The sequence below is a fragment of the Dendrobates tinctorius genome, unplaced genomic scaffold (assembly GCF_039654945.1).
Source record: "Dendrobates tinctorius isolate UK_male_01 unplaced genomic scaffold, ASM3965494v1 ptg000111l, whole genome shotgun sequence".
NCBI classification, from domain to species: domain Eukaryota; kingdom Metazoa; phylum Chordata; class Amphibia; order Anura; family Dendrobatidae; genus Dendrobates; species Dendrobates tinctorius.
This window is the reverse complement of record NW_027361779.1, coordinates 43633205-43651559: the sequence shown is the minus strand read 5'-3', so window position 1 is coordinate 43651559 and position 18355 is coordinate 43633205. Positions and strand designations below refer to the sequence as shown.

Sequence of the window (18355 nt, the reverse complement as noted above, 5' to 3'; positions counted from 1 at the left end):
CTCCGTGTACCAGTGTCAGATTAGACAGAATTTCGTCCCTAGGAACTCTATCCCTGATCTGGTCTTCTATTTGTTGTAGCCAGACCATGAGGGCACGAGCGGTACAGGTACCAGCTATCGCTGGCTTTAATCCACCTGCCGAAGCTTCCCAGATATGTTTTAGGAAACCATCTGCTTTTTTATCAAGCGGGTCTTTCAACATGCCCGAGTCCTCTAATGGTAGAGATACCTTTTTTGAGGATTTGGCTACGGCCCCATCAATTTTTGGGACTTTTTCCCAGGTCTCTGAATCCTTTTGTTCAAAAGGGTACCTTCTTTTTCATGTAGAACGCAAGCCCCCTGACCTCAGGTTTTTTCCATTCCCTGTCAATTAGGGCCTTTATTTTATCATTTACATGGAAGGTATGTTTTTTCCTTTCCTCCAATCATCATATCCTCCAATGATTTAGGAGTCTTTTCCTCCTTAAGGCCCATTGTAGCCCTAATAGCTTTGACCAGCTTTTCCACATCCTCTTTTGGTTAACATGGACGGCCGCCTATATCGCTGTCCGAGGAGGATTCTGAGGACTGAGTAGAGGTGGTGGAGGGGGACAAGGATCTTTCCCGCCCCTTCTGCCCTGGCGAGGCCTCTGAATCAGAATCCCTTCTATGACCTCTTTTATCCTTTTTAAGGGCTGCCTTTAGGGAACCTTTCACCTCATGCTGTATTAACGCCTTAAGGCTGGTTACCAAATCAGGGGTTTCCTCCTGAATCGTTTTATTTATACAGTCAGCGCAGAGGTCTTTCTGCCACTGATCTGCCAGCGGGTGTTTGCATAGGGCGCATTCTCTATTTTTGGTTTTGCTGCTCGCCTTCCTTGACCCCGATCTCGGAGGCTCCTCAGATGCACTCGTGACGTTTCTTCTGGACGTCTCAGAGTCATGTCGGTCGCGTTTACGACTGCCGCTCCCACCACTCGAGCGGCTGCTCGTGGTATGCTGGCGGCCCGGCCTGGCATCTGGCGAGAGCTCTTGCTGCTGCTGCTCATCTTGCCCCACTTCCATCATGAAGCCTTGGGCATGAGTGCGTCTTCTGTGGTCATCCCCCTTATGTAAGGGAGATCCACTGCACTCTCCGCCTCCTCCGGTTACCCCCACAGCCCCTCCCCCCGTGCCATGCCGCCGGGATGTCATCTTGCCGGCCGGCGTTTTTCCCTATGGGCGCCGCCATCTTGGATCCTGGCGCCGCCTCCCGACGTCACGCCCCTCCCCAGCGTGTGACGTCAGAGGGGCGCGACCCGGAAGCGGCCGCTCCTGACACTGCTTTCTCCTCCAGGAAGCGGCAGAGGGGGAGAGGGCGGCTCGGCAGCCACGGCAGAGCCCCAGGACCCCAGGCCGTGCTGCTTCTGCGCCCGCTCGGACGCCGAGCCCCCGGAGGACCCGCGGACGGCGCTTCCCTCTCCTGACGCCCAGGACCCTGCCTGCTCTTCCACACCGGCACGAGAGAGGGGCATGTACGTGATCTTCAGTACACGGGTCCCTGTCAGGACAGGAAACCCAACTGAAGCGAGGGAGAGGTACCGCCCCTTTTATCTTCAGTAGGGTTCCTGTCCTGACTGGGCGGATACCCTCTCTCATGTGTGCCGTCATGGGAGACGGCAAAAGTGGTAGTACCTGCTTCCTTTTTTTTTTTTTTTAGTGCGAAGCGTAGGAACCTCTGAGACGGAGGATGGATGAGAACGTGATAATACGCGCTCTTAAGATCTATAGTGCACATCGCAGCGTTCTGGTCTATTAGCGGGATGGTGGTTTTCAGGGACTCCATTCGGAATCTCTTGTAGCGAACCCATTGATTTAATGGTTTTAAATTTATAATGGTTCGGCTTCCCCCCCCCCCCCCCCCCCCGAAGGGTTTTTCTTTGTGAAGGAGAGTTGAATAGTGGCCCTGACCTCTCTCTATTTCTGGAACCGGAACCACTACTTCTGTTCTTAACAGGTCTCTTATGTCTGCCCATATAGGATCTATTAGGGCTCTGGAACGGGGTTTTGTAACCACAAATCGTGCTGGGGGAGAGGGGGGGAGGTTTGTGAACTCGAGGGTATAGCCCTGGGAGATCGTATTGAGGACCCATGGGTTTTGGGAGATGAGTTCCCATGCCTCCACAAAGTGTCTGAGGCGCCCCCCTACAGGTATGGCGTCATTGTCTCCTGCTTCTTGAACTTTGTCTGGAGCGAGACGGGGGAGCCCTACTTTTTCCCCCCTTCGTGTACTCCCAGCGAGATGATTTCCCCTTTCCTCTATATTCCTGCCTCTGGTAAGGACGGGATCTTTGAAAGGGAAACTGCCTTTTTGGCTTTTCCTCCGGAAACCCTCTTTTGTCGTCCGAGGAACTCTAGAATCTTACCCAAGGCCGGCCCGAATACCTTCCCGCCTGAGAAGGGTATGGAACATAATTTATTTTTTGACTGGTAGTCCCCAGACCAGGTTTTCATCCATATGGCTCGGCGAGCCGAATTGGATAGAGTTATTCCTGGCCACAAACCGTACGGATTCAGCAGAAGCGTCCACCAGAAAACCAGTCGCGATCTTTAACAGGGGAATGCTCTCTAGGATATCACCCCTAGGGGTTTTCTCTTAACTGCTGCTCTAAATGGTCGATCCATAGATGCATGGATCTAGCAACTAATGTGGCGGCTATGTTTGCTTTCATCACCGCCGCTGAGGCCTCCCAAGCTCTTTTTAAGAGCACGTCGGCCTTTTTGTCCATGGGTTCTTTGAGACTGGAAGAATCTTTGAAGGGAATTGAAGTCTTTTTTGACACCTTGGCAACCGGGGAATCGATCTTAGGAACTTCGTCCCAAGTGTTGATGTCCTCCTGGTTAAATGGAAGTCGCAGCTTAAAGTCTCGTGGCAAAATCAGTCTTTTCTCGGCGTCTTCCCATTCTTCCAGGATCATTGCCCAGATATGGTCATTAACAGGGAAGACCTGACGAATTCTGGCTCTTAATCCCCTGAACATCGTGTCCTGGATGGATTGCGCTTTCTCCTCAATTTGCATCGCACTTCTCACGGCGCTGAGAGCCTCGTCCATGTTCTCTGAGGTGAAGAGGTATCTTTTCCCTGTCTCCGGGGGTTCAGAGGTGATCTCGCCCTCTTCCTCCGAGTCCGTACCCCGGATTTCCTCCTCCGATGACAGGTCGGACTCCCATCTTGGTCTCTTGGCCTGGGGCCGGCCGGAAGACTGAGTGGGTAGCAGCCAAGAGACGGAGGCCTGGACCTCGTCTGACCATTGTGCGCATCTCCGTCAGGAAAGCGGCCTGCTCGCCTCTGATAATCCTCAGGGTGCAGTCCTGCTGGCACAGAGACTCTTGACAGCAGCATTTAAAATGCACTTCCGGCAATCGCACCGGAAATCCCGCTGATCGGTGACCCCGTCACGTGATCGCGGGTCACCAATTGGTTGTCATGACAACAACCAGAGGTCTCCTGCAGATTTCTATGGTTGTCAATGCCAGACTGCTATGAGCACTGCCCGGTGGTCAGCGCTCATAGCAACTCAGCAATTCTGCTACATACAGGCGATCTGATCTTCGCCTATATGTAGCAGAGCCGATAAGGTTATGGCAGCTTCTATTAGAGACTATTGAAGCATGACAAAAGTAAAAAAAAAAAAAATTTGGCATCGCCGCGTTCAGAATCGCCCAATTAATATAAATACAGAATTAACCCTATCACTAAACAGCGTAACGAGAAAAAAAGTCAAAACTACAGAACTACGTTTTTCGGTTGCCGCGACATTGCATTAAAATGCGATAACGAGCAATTTAAAGATTGTATATGCACCAAAATGGTATCATTAAAAAGTGTTAATCTTGGCATGCAAAAAATAAACACTCACTCAACCCGAGATCACGAAAAACGGAGACGCTACAGGTCTCGGAAAATGGAGCAAAATTTATTTTTTTTTTTTTTTTTTTTTTAAATCAAACTTTGGTTTTTTTTCACTACTTAAATAAAAAAGAACCTAGACATGTTTGGTGTCTATGAACTCATAATGACCTGGAGAATAATAATGGCAGGTCAGTTTTAGCATTTGGTTAAAATGGTAAAAAATAAAATCCAAAAACAGTTGTGGCAATTTCACCTCACTTGGAATTCTTCTCCCATTTTCTAGTACACGACATGGTAAAACCAATGGGGTTGTTCAAAAGTACAACTCGTCCCGCAGAAAGCAAGCCCTCAAACGGTCATATTAATGGAAAAATAAAAAGTTATGGCTCTGAAAAGGGGAGCGAAAAACAAACGCAAAAACGAAAAAGGCCTCAGTCATGAAGGGGTTAAATCAGATTGAAAAAGGGTTTTTATAAATCCATATTTATTTGCACTGCAATGTAATTTGTTGCAGATTTTCCACACAAGATTCACAACGAATGTGATTTCAACATTTTCAATTCTCTTACAAGGTTTAAGAGGAAAAAAAAAAAAAACAGTATAGTATTTAAAGTCTCACTTTTGCACGATTAGAATACAAGTGCTTTTTTTTCCCCCCCATCTGCTGAAAGATGCCATCAAGCAGTAATTGTGGCAGGAATAATGCCAATAAGTCACTGTCAGTGCATCAATTCAAACAAGGAGTTACCTTGCTGCCGCTGGCTTGCTCTAATCAGATTGTTTGGCGCAAATCACAGTGTATATATATAAAAAATCATGCTCTGCCATGTCCTTGGCCAAATTCACAGTTTGAAGCACAAGTTTCTTTGAACTGAGCATACAGACCAACATACAGAAGTCACAATACACCACTCCAGCGGTTTTTAGTTTGTTTTTTTTCCCCATCTCTGGAGTGGTGCTTTAAGCGAAAGTCTGCTATCCCGTGATATACTCACCCTCTGGCGTCTTCACCGTTTTTCGGAGTCAGTCCCATGGTGCCGTCTTGTGAGCACAGCTTCTAAGTGGTTGAAACTCAGAAGCTACGTCACAAGTAGGGATGAGCGGACCCATGGAAGTTCAGGTTCTGGTAACCAACCTGAACTTCATTTCAAAGTTTGGTTTGGGTAGCCAAACTTCAACCAGAAATATATTCTATTCTTTCTCACATACAGACTTCAACACAGAACTTTGAACATTCAAAAGGACTACCAGGAAAAGTCCTCGTTCAGCATTTAGCACCGGACACTAACTGCCCTGTACGAATGCCGACCTTTCAAGGTCAAGTTCGCTCATCTCTAGTCACAAGCTCTCAATACAAGTCTCAGAGTCAAAACGAGGTTGTCACAGATTTAGATTGATAAGTGACCTCCGGCTCACTCCATGAAACACTGGAGTAGTTGGCAGGTCACAAACTGCAGGAGACAGACCGAAACAGCAGCAAAAACAGATGAAAACTCCGGAAGGCGAGTATCAGACAGGGGACCACTCCAGCGGTGAAATAAACAAAACCGCTGGAGGGGTGCTTTAAGTTACAATAAACGTTAGTTCCATTTGAGCATTTCAAGATGTAAATAGTAACTCAAGTCCATGAAAAACATATTATCTTATATGGTTTTAAGTTGCAGTAGCCTGGGAAAAAAAAATGTATGAAAATATCTCAACATGAACACATTGTATGTCATAATTCTGAAATACAACTACAATATTGTATATAGATTGCCACCTGGTGGAGCACACAAGCACTTAAATCTGAAAAATACATCCATAGGACAAAATAAAAAAAAAATAAAAAAAAATAAAAAAGTGAATCAGCAGCAAAATCCACCTGCTTAATTTGGGCAGGTTAATTTAAAGGGGGAGCGGGAACAGTTTTGCAGCATGTGGAAGAGATTTGATAAAAATCTAATCTTGTCAGCCCCTAAATCGGAAACAAAAATTTGCAGCATATCCACTAAGGCCAGGTTCACATAGCGTTAATGTAGTCCGTTCAACGCATAGCATTGGCGGACTGTGTTAACTCCACTCCGCTAGTAGTGACGGACCCTGCAGACAGTGTCCGAGGGTCCGTCACAGAATGACGACACATCGCTAACGCATGCCAATTATGACATGTGTTGGCGATGCGCTACCTTATGGCCGTCTATGGGTGCGTTAACCCATCCGTTACATAACGTTAATGCCGCTGTGAAACGGATGCGTTAGGCTAGTTTCACACTTGCTTTTTTTTGCAGCGCGTTTTTCCCGCAAAAAAACGCATTGAAAAAACGCATACATAAGCATACAACTGCTGCGTTTTTTTCAAGCATTTTTATGAGCATGCATGAAAAAAACGCAGCGTTTTTATGCGTTTGTATGCGTTTTTAGCGCGTTTTTACCGCGTTTGCGTTTTTTTCCAACATTTTTAGGTGGCCCCTCACACTACCCAAACCATGACTTTACTAACCCTAACCCTGACCCTAACCCTAACCCTAACCCAAATCATACTTAACCCTAACCCAAACCCTAAACCCTAACTAACCCTAACCCTGACCCTAACCCTAACCCTGACCCTAACCCTAACCCTAACCCTTAACAAAACCATACTTAACCCTAACCCTGACCCTGACCCTAACCCTAACCCTAACCCTAACCCTGACCCTAACCCTAACCCTGACCCTAATCCTTAACAAAACCATACTTAACCCTAATCCTGACCCTAACCCTGACCCTAATCCTTAACAAAACCATACTTAACCCTAACCCTGACCCTAACCCTAACCCTGACCCTAACCCTAACCCTGACCCTAACCCTAACCCTAACCCTAACCCTGACCCTAACCCTTAACAAAACCATACTTAACCCTAATCCTGACCCTAACCCTGACCCTAATCCTTAACAAAACCATACTTAACCCTAACCCTGACCCTAACCCTAACCCTGACCCTAACCCTAACCCTAACCCTGACCCTAACCCTTAACAAAACCATACTTAACCCTAATCCTGACCCTAACCCTGACCCTAACCCTTAACCAAACCATACTAAACCCTAACCCTGACCCAAAACCCAACCCTAACCCTGACCCTGACCCTAACCCTAACCCTAAACCCCCTTAACTAACCCTAACTCTAACTCAAACCCCTAAATTCCATGGTTAAAAAAAAAAAAACGCATATGCAAAAAAACGCTTACATGAGCATGCCAGTGCGCACATATGCGCATCCATAGGCTATAATGGCCCTTTTTAGCGCAAAACGTGCGCATATGTGCGCATGCGCTTTTTTGCAGGGCCAAAAAATGCAACATGATGCGTCTGGAAAATCCAATCGCACACCCCAAAAAAACGCAGCGCATGAAAATCGCATACATGCGCTTACAAGCGCGCAAGTATGCGCACCCATGTTAAAGATAGGGGAAAAAACGCATGCGCAGGTTAGCGTTTTTTTCCAGCGCTAAAAAACGCAAATGTGAAACCAGCCTTAAACGCACCCCCCTAACGCAATGTGGACCCAGCCTAAGTGAACAGACCTTAACGGTGCTAGTCGAAAATAGAAATACACCCACATTTGAATCAAAACCATTGTTTCTAGTTTTTTTTAAAACAAAAAAAGTTTTTAAAAAATTACATTTATGAAAAAAAAAAAAAAAAAGCTGTCAGCACATATCAAAACCCCAAATTTTACACTAAGATTCCAATCATTTTAAGATAAGAAAACATAGCTAATCACTGACTGAAAAGTAAAAAGTGGTAAGGATGCCACATTTCATCAGAAGAACGTGTCGCTATTACACCAAACTTACGGTATTAATAGAACCAGAACTGATAACGTTTACGGATCCAATTTAACATCTTCAATGATGCAAACAGTAAAGGCTACAACGGATGAAGAATCCTTCATGGAACACAGTAAGGACGTGTGCACATGTTGCAGATTTGGTGCATTTTTGCTAGCAAAACCTGAAGCAATCCTGATGCCAAAGTGAATTAGAAACCTGAAGTGTCCTGCACACGTTACTTGTTTATGACTTGCAGATTTGGTGCTGAAAATAATTTGCAGCATGTCAGTTTTCTGTGCATTTTTGCCCTGCGTCCTTCCTGCCAAGAGATGTAGAAATTTCTACATCCAGTTGCTCAACATGTGCACATGGACTAAGAATTTGGCAGAACCGAAAACCACCAATGATTGCTCCGGTAACATTTGCTGTCCTCACTTAAAGGGAATCTGTCACCCTTTTTTTTCCCCTATTAGCTGCTGGCATAGACATCGGGGGCTTATCTACAGCATTCTGTAACGCTGTAGATAAGCCTCCGATGTAACCTGAAAGAGAAGAAAAACACGTTATATTATACTCACGGGGGTGGGCGGTCCAGTCCGATGGGTGTTGCGGTACGGTACGGCGCCTCCTCCCTTCTTCATGCGACGACGTCCTCTTCTCCCGTCCTGAAATGGCTCCGGCTCCGGCGCATTGCTCTGCCCTGTTGAGGGCAGAGCAGAATTCTGCAGGCGCCAGACTTCTCCCGACGCCTGCTCACTGCAGGACTCTGCTCTGCCCTCAACAGGGCAGAGCAGTGCGCCTGCACCATTACAGGACGGGAGAAGAGGACGTCATCGCATGAAGAAGGGAGGCGCCGGGACGGCGACACCCATCGGACCGGACCGCCCACCTCCGTGAGTATAATATAATGTGTTTTTCTTCTCTTTCAGGTTACATCGAGGCTTATCTACAGCATTACTGTATTCTGTAGATAAGCCCCCGATGTCTATGCCGGCAGCTGAAAGGCCAAAAAAAGAGTGACAGATTCCCTTTAATCATCTTTACTAATGCTTATAGCACTTCTTTTGAAAGAGAAAAAAAAATTGAATTGGCCCATTTTCTGACAACACCTTTTTGTTACATGAAATTGCAGTAGATGCTGACTGAATGCAGGCAACAGAGGTCCAGACCACAGTAACTGCAGAGATCCATTGCCATTCTACTACATTATTACAACCTTCACAGATCAACCACAAGTCAGGCACATGAATCTAATCATTGTCACAATATGGTCGCATCAGTACCACGATTTCTGGTCACAAAACACAACGACAAGCTGTGATTTGCCACCAACTTGGCTGCAATTTAATAACCACCAAGTCGCAGCCTTTAGAATAATGCAGCAGGAAGTCGCAGACAAATCACACACATTTTTGAGTTGTGTAACCAACGTTGCAGATTAGCACACGCCTAAAATTCTACCAAAATAAGTGACTAGTGTATTTAATGGGATTGTCCAGTGAAAAAAAAAGTTATCACCTGTCCCCAGGATTGGTGAGGATTACTTCTTGGTCAAATCGATGGCAGTTAAACTTTTATTCCCATTAGAATAGAGAAGCACTGAGCATGTGCAACCCTCCATCCATTCACTATGCAGCTGCCAAGCTCTGCAGAGAGTGAATGGTGCAGCAGGTCAGACATCCAGATACACTGCTAATCAGTGCGGGTCCTAGCAGTGCATAGGTGCCAAGGTGTTGTCCAATAAAAACAAGTATTAGTTGTCTACAGTTTTTCTTTGATTTAAGAGGTTATACTAGATTTTGACAAATCAGACTCCGATACCTATAAAGCCCACAATGCACATTAAACCAGAGCTCCCCAACCTGTGGCTCGGGAGCCCATGACGTGTGGCTCGTGGCAGTGTCAACTTAATGAATCACCAAGATAACTAAAGGCTCCCATACACATGAAATTCAAAGTCAGCTGATCTAGACAGGTTCAGCCAACATTATAATATGATGACTGACGGACAGGAGAGAAGCCCACACGATTGTTCTCCCTGGGATAAGCCAATATTCACCTGACAGCCATCTAGTATGTATGGACAGCTTAAGGGTGTGTGCACACGCTGCGGATTCTGCTGCGGATCCAGCCCTGCGGATCCGCAGCAATTCTGCAGACATTGTACAGTACAATGTTAGCCATTGGGATTTCAAATACGCAGTGCACATGCTGCAGATTTTTCCGTGCGGATTTGCTGCGGTTTTAAATCCGCAGCATGTCAATTCTTTATGAGGATTCCGCAGCGGTTTGCCACCCGTTCCATTGTCCAGGTGTCAATCCGCAGGGGAAAACCGCTGGCAAATCCGCAGGAAAACCGCAGGTCACTTTACCTGCGGTGTTACCTGCAAATCCACGCTGAAAAATCTGCAGCGTGTGCACTCACTCTAACAGTGATGAAGAGGAAGCATCCAGATAGTGACTTTTGTGAGTAGCCCTATACAGAAGAGCAGATATAAATACACATTAGACCAATATCAGCCAAATCCGCCTAAAACGACTGGATCAGCCGACAGTGTAATTTATATGGGGCACCCAACCGTTAGTTAGGAGAGATGTCAATCACGAAAGTCAGATTTGCTGTTCGATTTATTCTCTCAGAGAGAAGCCACTGGAAGAAATGTTTGTTGATGACTTTCTCAGAGAACACAGGAGTCCTCGTTTGAGCATGCGCTCATGTAGGGGAGAGATGGCTGCAGGCCAAACGATTGGCTGTAGCATCGTTTGCTGACAGCCCCTTCCTCTTCTCCTTATATACTACCCCTATTGGAGAAACCAACAGTAGATTTGGTTTTCAGTACCATCTCTATGCTGATGACACCCAATTATACACATCCTCTCCTGACATCACCACTGCATTACTACAAAATACCAGTCTTTCCACTGTCTCCAACATCATGTCCTCCCTCAAACTGAATTTGTCAACAACTAAACTCAGTGCGTTTCCTCCCTCCACTAACCCAACTATACCCAAGATTGCCATTTCCGTGTGCGGTTCTACTATTACTCCTTTCAACATGCCTGCTGTCTTGGGGGTCACTATTGATTCAGATCTTTCCTTCACTCCCTACTCGCTCTCTCATGTCACCTACACCTCAAAAAGATTTTCAACCTCTTCTTACCTTTGACTCTGCAAAAACTCTTAGGCTATGTGGAATTGCAGCGGAAATTTCTGCAGGAATTCTGCAACTCCCTGCCGCGGGAAATACGCACGTGTAACTCACGCGTATTTCCCTCGTTTTAACTAGCGTTTTTCAAGCATAATTAGCTTGCAGAATGCTAGCGTTTTCCAAGTGATCTGTAGCATCGCTTGGAAAACTGACTGACAGGTTAGTCACACTCGTCAAATAGTGTTTGACTAGTGTGACCAACTTTTTACTATTGAGGCTGCCTATGCGGCATCAGTAGTAAAAAGATATAAAGTTAAAAATAAAAAATGGTGTTTTTCTCACCTTCCGGCGTCCCACGCAGCGTCCCCGATCCTCGCGATGCTCCCGGCAAGTCAAGTTCCCAGCGATGTCGACAATGATCTTTGATGACGTAGCGGTCTCGCGAGACCACGACTTCATCAAAGGTCATTGTCGCAAGTCATCACTAGGAATGGGAGTTGGCGGGAGCACCGCTGAGGCCTGGGAACGCTGCGGGGGACGCCGGAAGGTGGGAATCTCAGGATTTTTTATTTTAATTCTATTTTTTACAGGGATATGGTACCCAGGGCCTAGAGGAGAATCTCCTCTCCACCAGACCGTGGGTACCATCCGCACATTTTCCGCTTACTTTGCGCATGGTGGCCATAGCCAAATGTGGAAAGTGGAACAATGCTTTCCTATGTGTGCGGAATTCCCGCGATTCCGCACAAAGAATGAGCATGCTGCGTATTTTTCCACGGAAAAATACACAGCATTAGCACAGCATGTGCGGAATGCCACTGAATACAATGGCTTGCTTTTTTATTTTATGCGTTTTCGCAGTGTTTTCGAGGCAAATAAAGCAGGAAAAATGCATAAAATCGGCGGGAATTCCGGACGTGCACACAGCCTTACTGTTGCTCTTACAAATTCTCATCTGGACTATTGTAACTCTCTACTGTTCGGTCTCCCTCTCACTAAACTCTCCCCTCTCCAATCCGTCCTGAATGCTGCAGCCAGGATCATATTCCTTTCCAACAGCTACACCGATACCTCCACCCTGTGACAGTCATTACTCTGGCTGCCCATCTGCTACACAGTTCAAAATAAACGCATCACTCTCACACAAAGCGATTCACGCTTCGGCTTCACCCTACATCTCAGTCTACTACCCTACTCCTGCCCTCGTTTCTGCTAATGACCCAACACTAAAATCCTCAATAATGAAAACTTCCCATTCCAGTCACCAAAACTTCTTGTGTGCTGCAACAACTCTTTGGAATTCACTACCCAGGGGAAAAAAAAAATATATATATATTAATCCCCAATACCCACAGTTTTAAAGGGGGGGGGGATGCTAAAAATACATTTAAAACTGGCCTATCACCTTTTATATAACTATCCCTGTTTTACCCATATAAAATGTTCTTCCAAATCAGGACCCTCTTACCATCTGTTCACACACCCTCCACACACTTATTAGCCCTGGGTGTCTGTACTTGTACTGATACTGGCTGGTGACTGGTTCATGCAGCATTGTGAATCCCCTATGTATTTTGTGTCTCGCCCATTTCCTCAGATTGTAAGCCTGTGAGCAGGGCCCTTCATTCCTCTTGGTATCTGTTGATTTTATGTGCTTTTCTATAATGTCTTTGTCTGTACAAGTCCCCTCTAAAATGTAAAGTGCCGCGGAATATGTTGGTGCTGTAAAAATAAAAGTTACCGTATTATAATGTACTAGCTGAAGAGCCCGGCGCTGCCCGGTCATAGTAACTAACTGTGGTTAGTTAAAACAAATTATAATTATCCTCCATCCCATAGTCCCGTGCCCATATACCCATCATACATATCCACCATCCCATAAGCCCTTGCCCATATACCCATCATACATATCCTCCATCCCATAGTCGAGTGCCCATATACCCATCACACATCCTCCATCCCATAGTCCCATGCACATAGACCCATCATACATATTTGCCATCCCATAGTCGAGTGCCCATATACCCATCACAATAAAAAAGAAAAATGTGGAAAAATGTGGAAATAAGAGATGTACTTGTTGTCAATATGCACATAAAATCAACAAATTTTCCTTATTCCATAGCAACAAAAAATATTCTATTAACAGTTTTTTGAACTGTAATTCCACCTATGTAGTATATTTGATTGACTGTACATTATGTTGTAAACAGTATATAGGTTGTACAACGTGAAAACTGAGGAAAAGAATTAGAAGACACATTTCTGATGCTACTAACCCCTCCAGCTTCAATCCATCAGCGGTCTCCAGGCATTTTTCACAATATCATTCTGGCAATTTTGATAGCTTCAGGTTTAAAGCAATAGAGTTAGTAACACGGTCTACCAGAGGGGGCGATAGAAAACGTAAACTACTTAACAGAGAATCTGCTTGGATTTTTACTTTGGAAACTAGGATGCCAATTGGCTTAAACAATAGACAAGATTTAATTAGAATGTATTAAAAATCCTAAAATTATGATTCTTATGTTAATAATTATAACCTGCTCTGTCTCAAATACATAAATATATTTTTTTTTTTGAGTAAAAATTATATTATGGAAGTATTGTGGAGGATAACATGAGAAAAAAATCTCTGTATATATATTCTGTTATATCATGTATTGTAAAATATATGGAAAAATTACTGCTAGCGTATTAGCCTTTGTTAGGGTTAACACTTGTTTTTAAATAGTTAATCTTATAGGTGGATGCTCACAAGTGTGATCTATTAACGCTTAATCAACTACAGCACCACCCATCTTAGGATTTTTTCCTTCTTATATCCCTGAAAAATAGCAATGTGTATTATGGCAATGATAAAGGTCTAGCCGAAACGCGTCTTGCCGTGCGCTTTACAGCAGTAATTTTTCCTATCTCTGCCTATATTTATAATATGCTGCTATGGATAATATTTTTAATCTACGTTTGAAATAAAGAAAAAGATTTTTAATGTACTTCAAACTTGGCTCACTGGATTCATCTCCTTTTCGCATATACCCATCACACATCCTTCATCTCATAGTCCCATGCCCATATACCCATCATACATATCCGCTATCCCATAGTCCCGTGGCCATATACCCATCATACATATCCTCCATCCCATAGTCCAGTGCTCATATATCCATCACACATCCTCCATCCCATAGTCCCGTGCCCATATACCCATCATACATGTCCTCCATCCCATAGTCCAGTTCCCATATACCCGTCATACATGTCCTCCATCCCATAGTCACGTGCCATATACCTGTCATACATGTCCTCCATCCCATAGTCCCGTGCCATATACCTGTCATACATGTCCTCCATCCCATAGTCAAGTGCCTATATACCCATCACACATCCTCCATCCCATAGTCAACCATTATGACATCATAATGAGCGGTGGGGCTTGCAACCTATGACATCAGCGTCGCCATGGCAACCATTGTGACATCATAATGAGGGGCGGGGCTTGATACGCACACACTTTTTCCCCAGTATGTAGATAGGGGCAAAATTGTTTGGTGAATTGGAAGGCGCGGGGTGAAAATTTCACCTCACAACATAGTTTAGGACGCTCTCTGGGTCCAGACGTGTGACTGTGCCAAATTTTGTGGCTGTAGCTGCGACGGTGCGGATGCCTATCCCGAACATACACACACATATACATACACACTTGAGCTTTATATATTAAATGATAGGGAATGATGCTGTTGCACTTCGGCCACTTTACAGTGAACACATCACAAAGGGTTCTTTGACAATGCGCTTAGTGGCCCTGTTGGGGGCGCTTACGTCCGAACCCCCCCATGTGAACTGCTGACCTGGTGCATGAATGCAATGTGAGAGCCCCCTTACATATAGAAGCCAGTTTTCCCCCAAACTGCATGTAAAGCAACATTGCAGCTCCTGGGGGGCTTGTCACACACAACGCGACAGGGCCCCTTTAAGACGACCACACAATAGTTCCCTGGTGGGGGGCTACTCACATCAACTGTCACAGTATATGATAGAAGTGGTGTCTGTCTGAATATGTGCTGTGGATAAGGGGGTTTCACTGTGTACAGCAAAGTAGTTATTACGCAGACAAGAACGGCCACTCAGGACACTGGGAAAGCTGCACAACACATGCAGTCACCCAGCTTTCCCATAGGATTATCCCTGGAAGAGGAACCTGTGATTCCCGGTAATTCTAGGGAACCGCCTACAAAACAATGAGCAGGCCACGTGCAGTCAGCAGCCGGGCTCCGCCACGAGGCCGATTCTGAGGCAGTCGGGCCCGGTGTGGGGCCGAGCCGGTGACTGACGCGAGAGGTGAGCGCCGGAGGCTCGGTGCGTGTGAGGCGGCTCAGCTCCCGGAGCACAGCGCCGCCCCTCCTCCAGCTCCTGCTCCGAGGCCCCGCCTCCCGCTCGCCGCCGCACAACATCCATGACGTCTCTTTTATTTCCCACACACAAGCGTGGATTTCACCCCACGGTCACAACACAGGGTCAGGTCACCTCACAACTGACAGTCCGTGTGTGTGTCCCCCTTCCCGGGGCAGCACGCCGAGCCCTGTCCCGTCCTCACACACCTTTCCTACCGTGCACTATTCATCAGTGGAAAGTCCAAAAAAATGCGGGAAATTCAAGTTTATTTCACTGTGCGAAAAAAATAAGGTAATAAAAACTTTTCGTCAGCAGTGGGAGACTCACCAGATTGTGGTAGGTCCGGGGGTGCTCCTTTCCGGTCCAGTCCACCCTCCTCGGCAGGAGCTGCAATGGAAAGACACGGTGAGGGTCTGTGAGGGTCTCCGCGGCGCCCACGTCCCGGTCACCTCACAAAAAGCCGTGTACTTGTACCATTAGCTGAGGAGATTCCTGGCTGCTCGGCGCCGCCGCTCCCTCAGCACAGCCCCGGCTCCTCACTGCTCTGTGGGGGGCGAACACGGCGAGGGAGCGCCCCCCAAACCCCACACGGTGACAGAGCCACGCAGCCACCCGGCTGCCCCCCGAAAATAAACCCGACGCCCCCGACAAGTGCTGCCGGCCACGGAGAGAGGGGGTGCAGCCGCACGCAGGTCGCTGCCATGGAGGCTCCCGGTGTGTGACGGGTATCGGCCCTATGTGACAGTAGGGGGGCGACGCTGCGCTATATCGGGGGGCCGCAGGAGAGAAGCAGCACCGGATTCTGGGGGGCCCATCCCCGAACCCCACCCCCATCCGTGCCCCCGCTCACCTCCTTCTTCTCCACTTCTCGGATAAGGACCTGGAAAGAGAGAGCAGAAGGTCACTGCCTGCTCCATGGCCCGAGCCCCCCTCATGCCCCACATTGGGGAGCTGCTGTGGAACGTACGTGCACCCACCCCCTTCCGAGGGCCAGCTCATACCTGGGCTGCCTCCTGGCAGGGTCCATCTTCCAGGAATCTGGCAACGAGGAAATAGAGCTCTGCAAGATACAGAAACAGAGGGTCAGGGCACAGGCAGAGGGTCCCCGCTGCCCCCGGGGGGTGCATCCGGACTGATTGTTTATTGGGGGCTGCTGGGAGGGGGCACATACCGGATCCGAGCTCGGTGCTGTGCTGGCTGCTGGAGGAGGACATGTCGGGGTTGTTGGGTATCCCCCTTCCTCCTCCACCGTGCCTGCACTGCCGCCGCCGGAGCGGATCCCCGGGCCCTGCCCCTGGAGCTGTCAGGGTCTGGAGCAGGAAGGAGAAAGAGAAGCCTCCGCTCTCCACCATGCAATGCCAGGCGGAGGGAGGAGGAAACAACAAGCCAGAGAGAGCTGTTCTCACTGCCTGTGGTATCCTTCCGCCTAGCACTGATGAAGGCAAGAAAAAAAAGTCCCCCTCTCCTAACAAGCTGTGCAGGACTTCCACATTCCTGGAAACCCCCTGATTTCGACGTGGGTGTACTCTTCACAGAGCAACACTCTCCTGGTACATATTGTTAGCGATGATCCTTTTTTTAATTATTAAACAAAAAAAATCTCAGACAACCATTATTTTTAAGGAGGAATTGGAAAAAGTATGAATCGTAGAGCGTTTTCCAAAATACATGCCTACAATTCAGAAGAACTATACCAATGCATGAGCAACATTTACTGTGACCTCTAAAACGATGATATCAGGACTCCCAAACCAATCACAGTCACAAAGTTTTATCCCAGATTGAGTTTTGTAGGTAAAAAAGTTTTTTCTCTAATATTGTCTTTGAAAACGAGTCTCAAAAATAAGCCAGGCCTTTAGAATGTAATAATGTCCTTGGTATAACACAACAGACTCGTATATTTGCCATCAAATTGCACCTTTTCTCCCAGTTGCGCCTACATATGGACCAGCCTTTCTCATAATGAGCCATCCTGCAGAAAAGGAGGGGCTGTCATTTCTACTAAATTATTGTTTATAACCAACAAATAGAGACGATGCCCAAAAATCATCATTTGAAAAATTATCATGTCTCTCCACTCTAAAATTAGTGCAAAGGTATCACCGGATTCCTATCTCTCTTGTGATGTATGAAATGCCAAATACCGTATCACCTTTTTTACAGCAGCACATCAAAAGCTAATGTTTTATCTCTTCACATTAATACTAAACCCTATCACACTGGATAGCAATATTCTATATGTTAAGAATAATAGAATCTGCAGCACTATTCTTTTACCAGAAATAGCAGCTCTGACAGTTCTCATTGATTAAAGAGTAACAGCAGGTAGAGTTGAGCGAAACAGGTCGGTCAGATTCAAAAATCGCCGACTTTCCCCAAAGTCGGGTTTCGCCGATCGAAACCCGACCCTAGTGTGAGGTCGGCAATGAGGTCGCCGATCAGCGCGCCAAGGTCACGTTTCAAATTATGCTTTCAGCGCCTTTTCTCACCCAATGATGGAGGACGCACACTGTGGGCAACGTGATGACATGCACAGCGGCCAGCACCATCTTAGAGAAGGGCATTGAAGTGATTGGCTGGCTTTGTGTGGCGTCACAGTGGGTATAAAAGGCTGTGAACGCCGACCGCCATCTTACTTCTGCCGATCTTACAATAGGGAGAGGTGCTGCTGCTGATTCTGAACAGGGAGAGCGTTAGGCAGGGAAGAAGTAAAAAAAACCTGCTTCTGCTGATAGCGCTTTTCACTGTACAGTTAGTGTGCAGTGAAAGGGGAGGATTTTTGTTGTATGCAGCAGCGCTGGTGGTGATTAGGCTGTCTTTTAAGGCTGGTTTCACATTAGCGCTTTTTAAGCGCACGCACGGCCGGGGGTAGCTCCGCCCCTGAGCCGGCTCTCTGCCCGGCGTGCCCGCCCCTTGCTTGTAGCGCCGCCTCCTAGCGCACAGCGGCGCCTGCGATCGGCGCACCCTATCTTTAGCATAGGGTGCGCAGATCGTGCGCTAGTTGCGCTTTGACCTGCGCTGCGCACTTTTGACGGTGCGCCGTGCGCGCCAAAATCAAACTTTTCGGATTTCGGCGTGCTCGGCGCACCATCAAAAGTGCGCAGCGCAGGTCAATGCGCAACTAGCGCACGGCCTGCGCACGATC

General features: G+C 46.9%; 1 protein-coding gene across 2 annotated transcripts in view; it reads right to left on the bottom strand.

The window, feature by feature from the left end:
• The window catches only part of PHIP (PHIP subunit of CUL4-Ring ligase complex), a 412470-nt gene extending 395884 nt beyond the window's left edge, over positions 1 to 16586 (bottom strand). For both annotated transcript variants that reach the window (XM_073589700.1, XM_073589702.1), the window contains exons 1-4: positions 16382 to 16586; positions 16212 to 16270; positions 16061 to 16090; positions 15538 to 15597 (exon numbers count right to left, since the gene is read on the bottom strand). In XM_073589700.1, the coding sequence (XP_073445801.1) occupies positions 15538 to 15597; positions 16061 to 16090; positions 16212 to 16270; positions 16382 to 16562 (330 nt within the window). In that variant the 5' untranslated portion in view covers positions 16563 to 16586. The remainder of the gene's footprint in view (positions 1 to 15537; positions 15598 to 16060; positions 16091 to 16211; positions 16271 to 16381) is intronic.
• Between the last annotated feature and the right edge of the window lie 1769 nt (positions 16587 to 18355).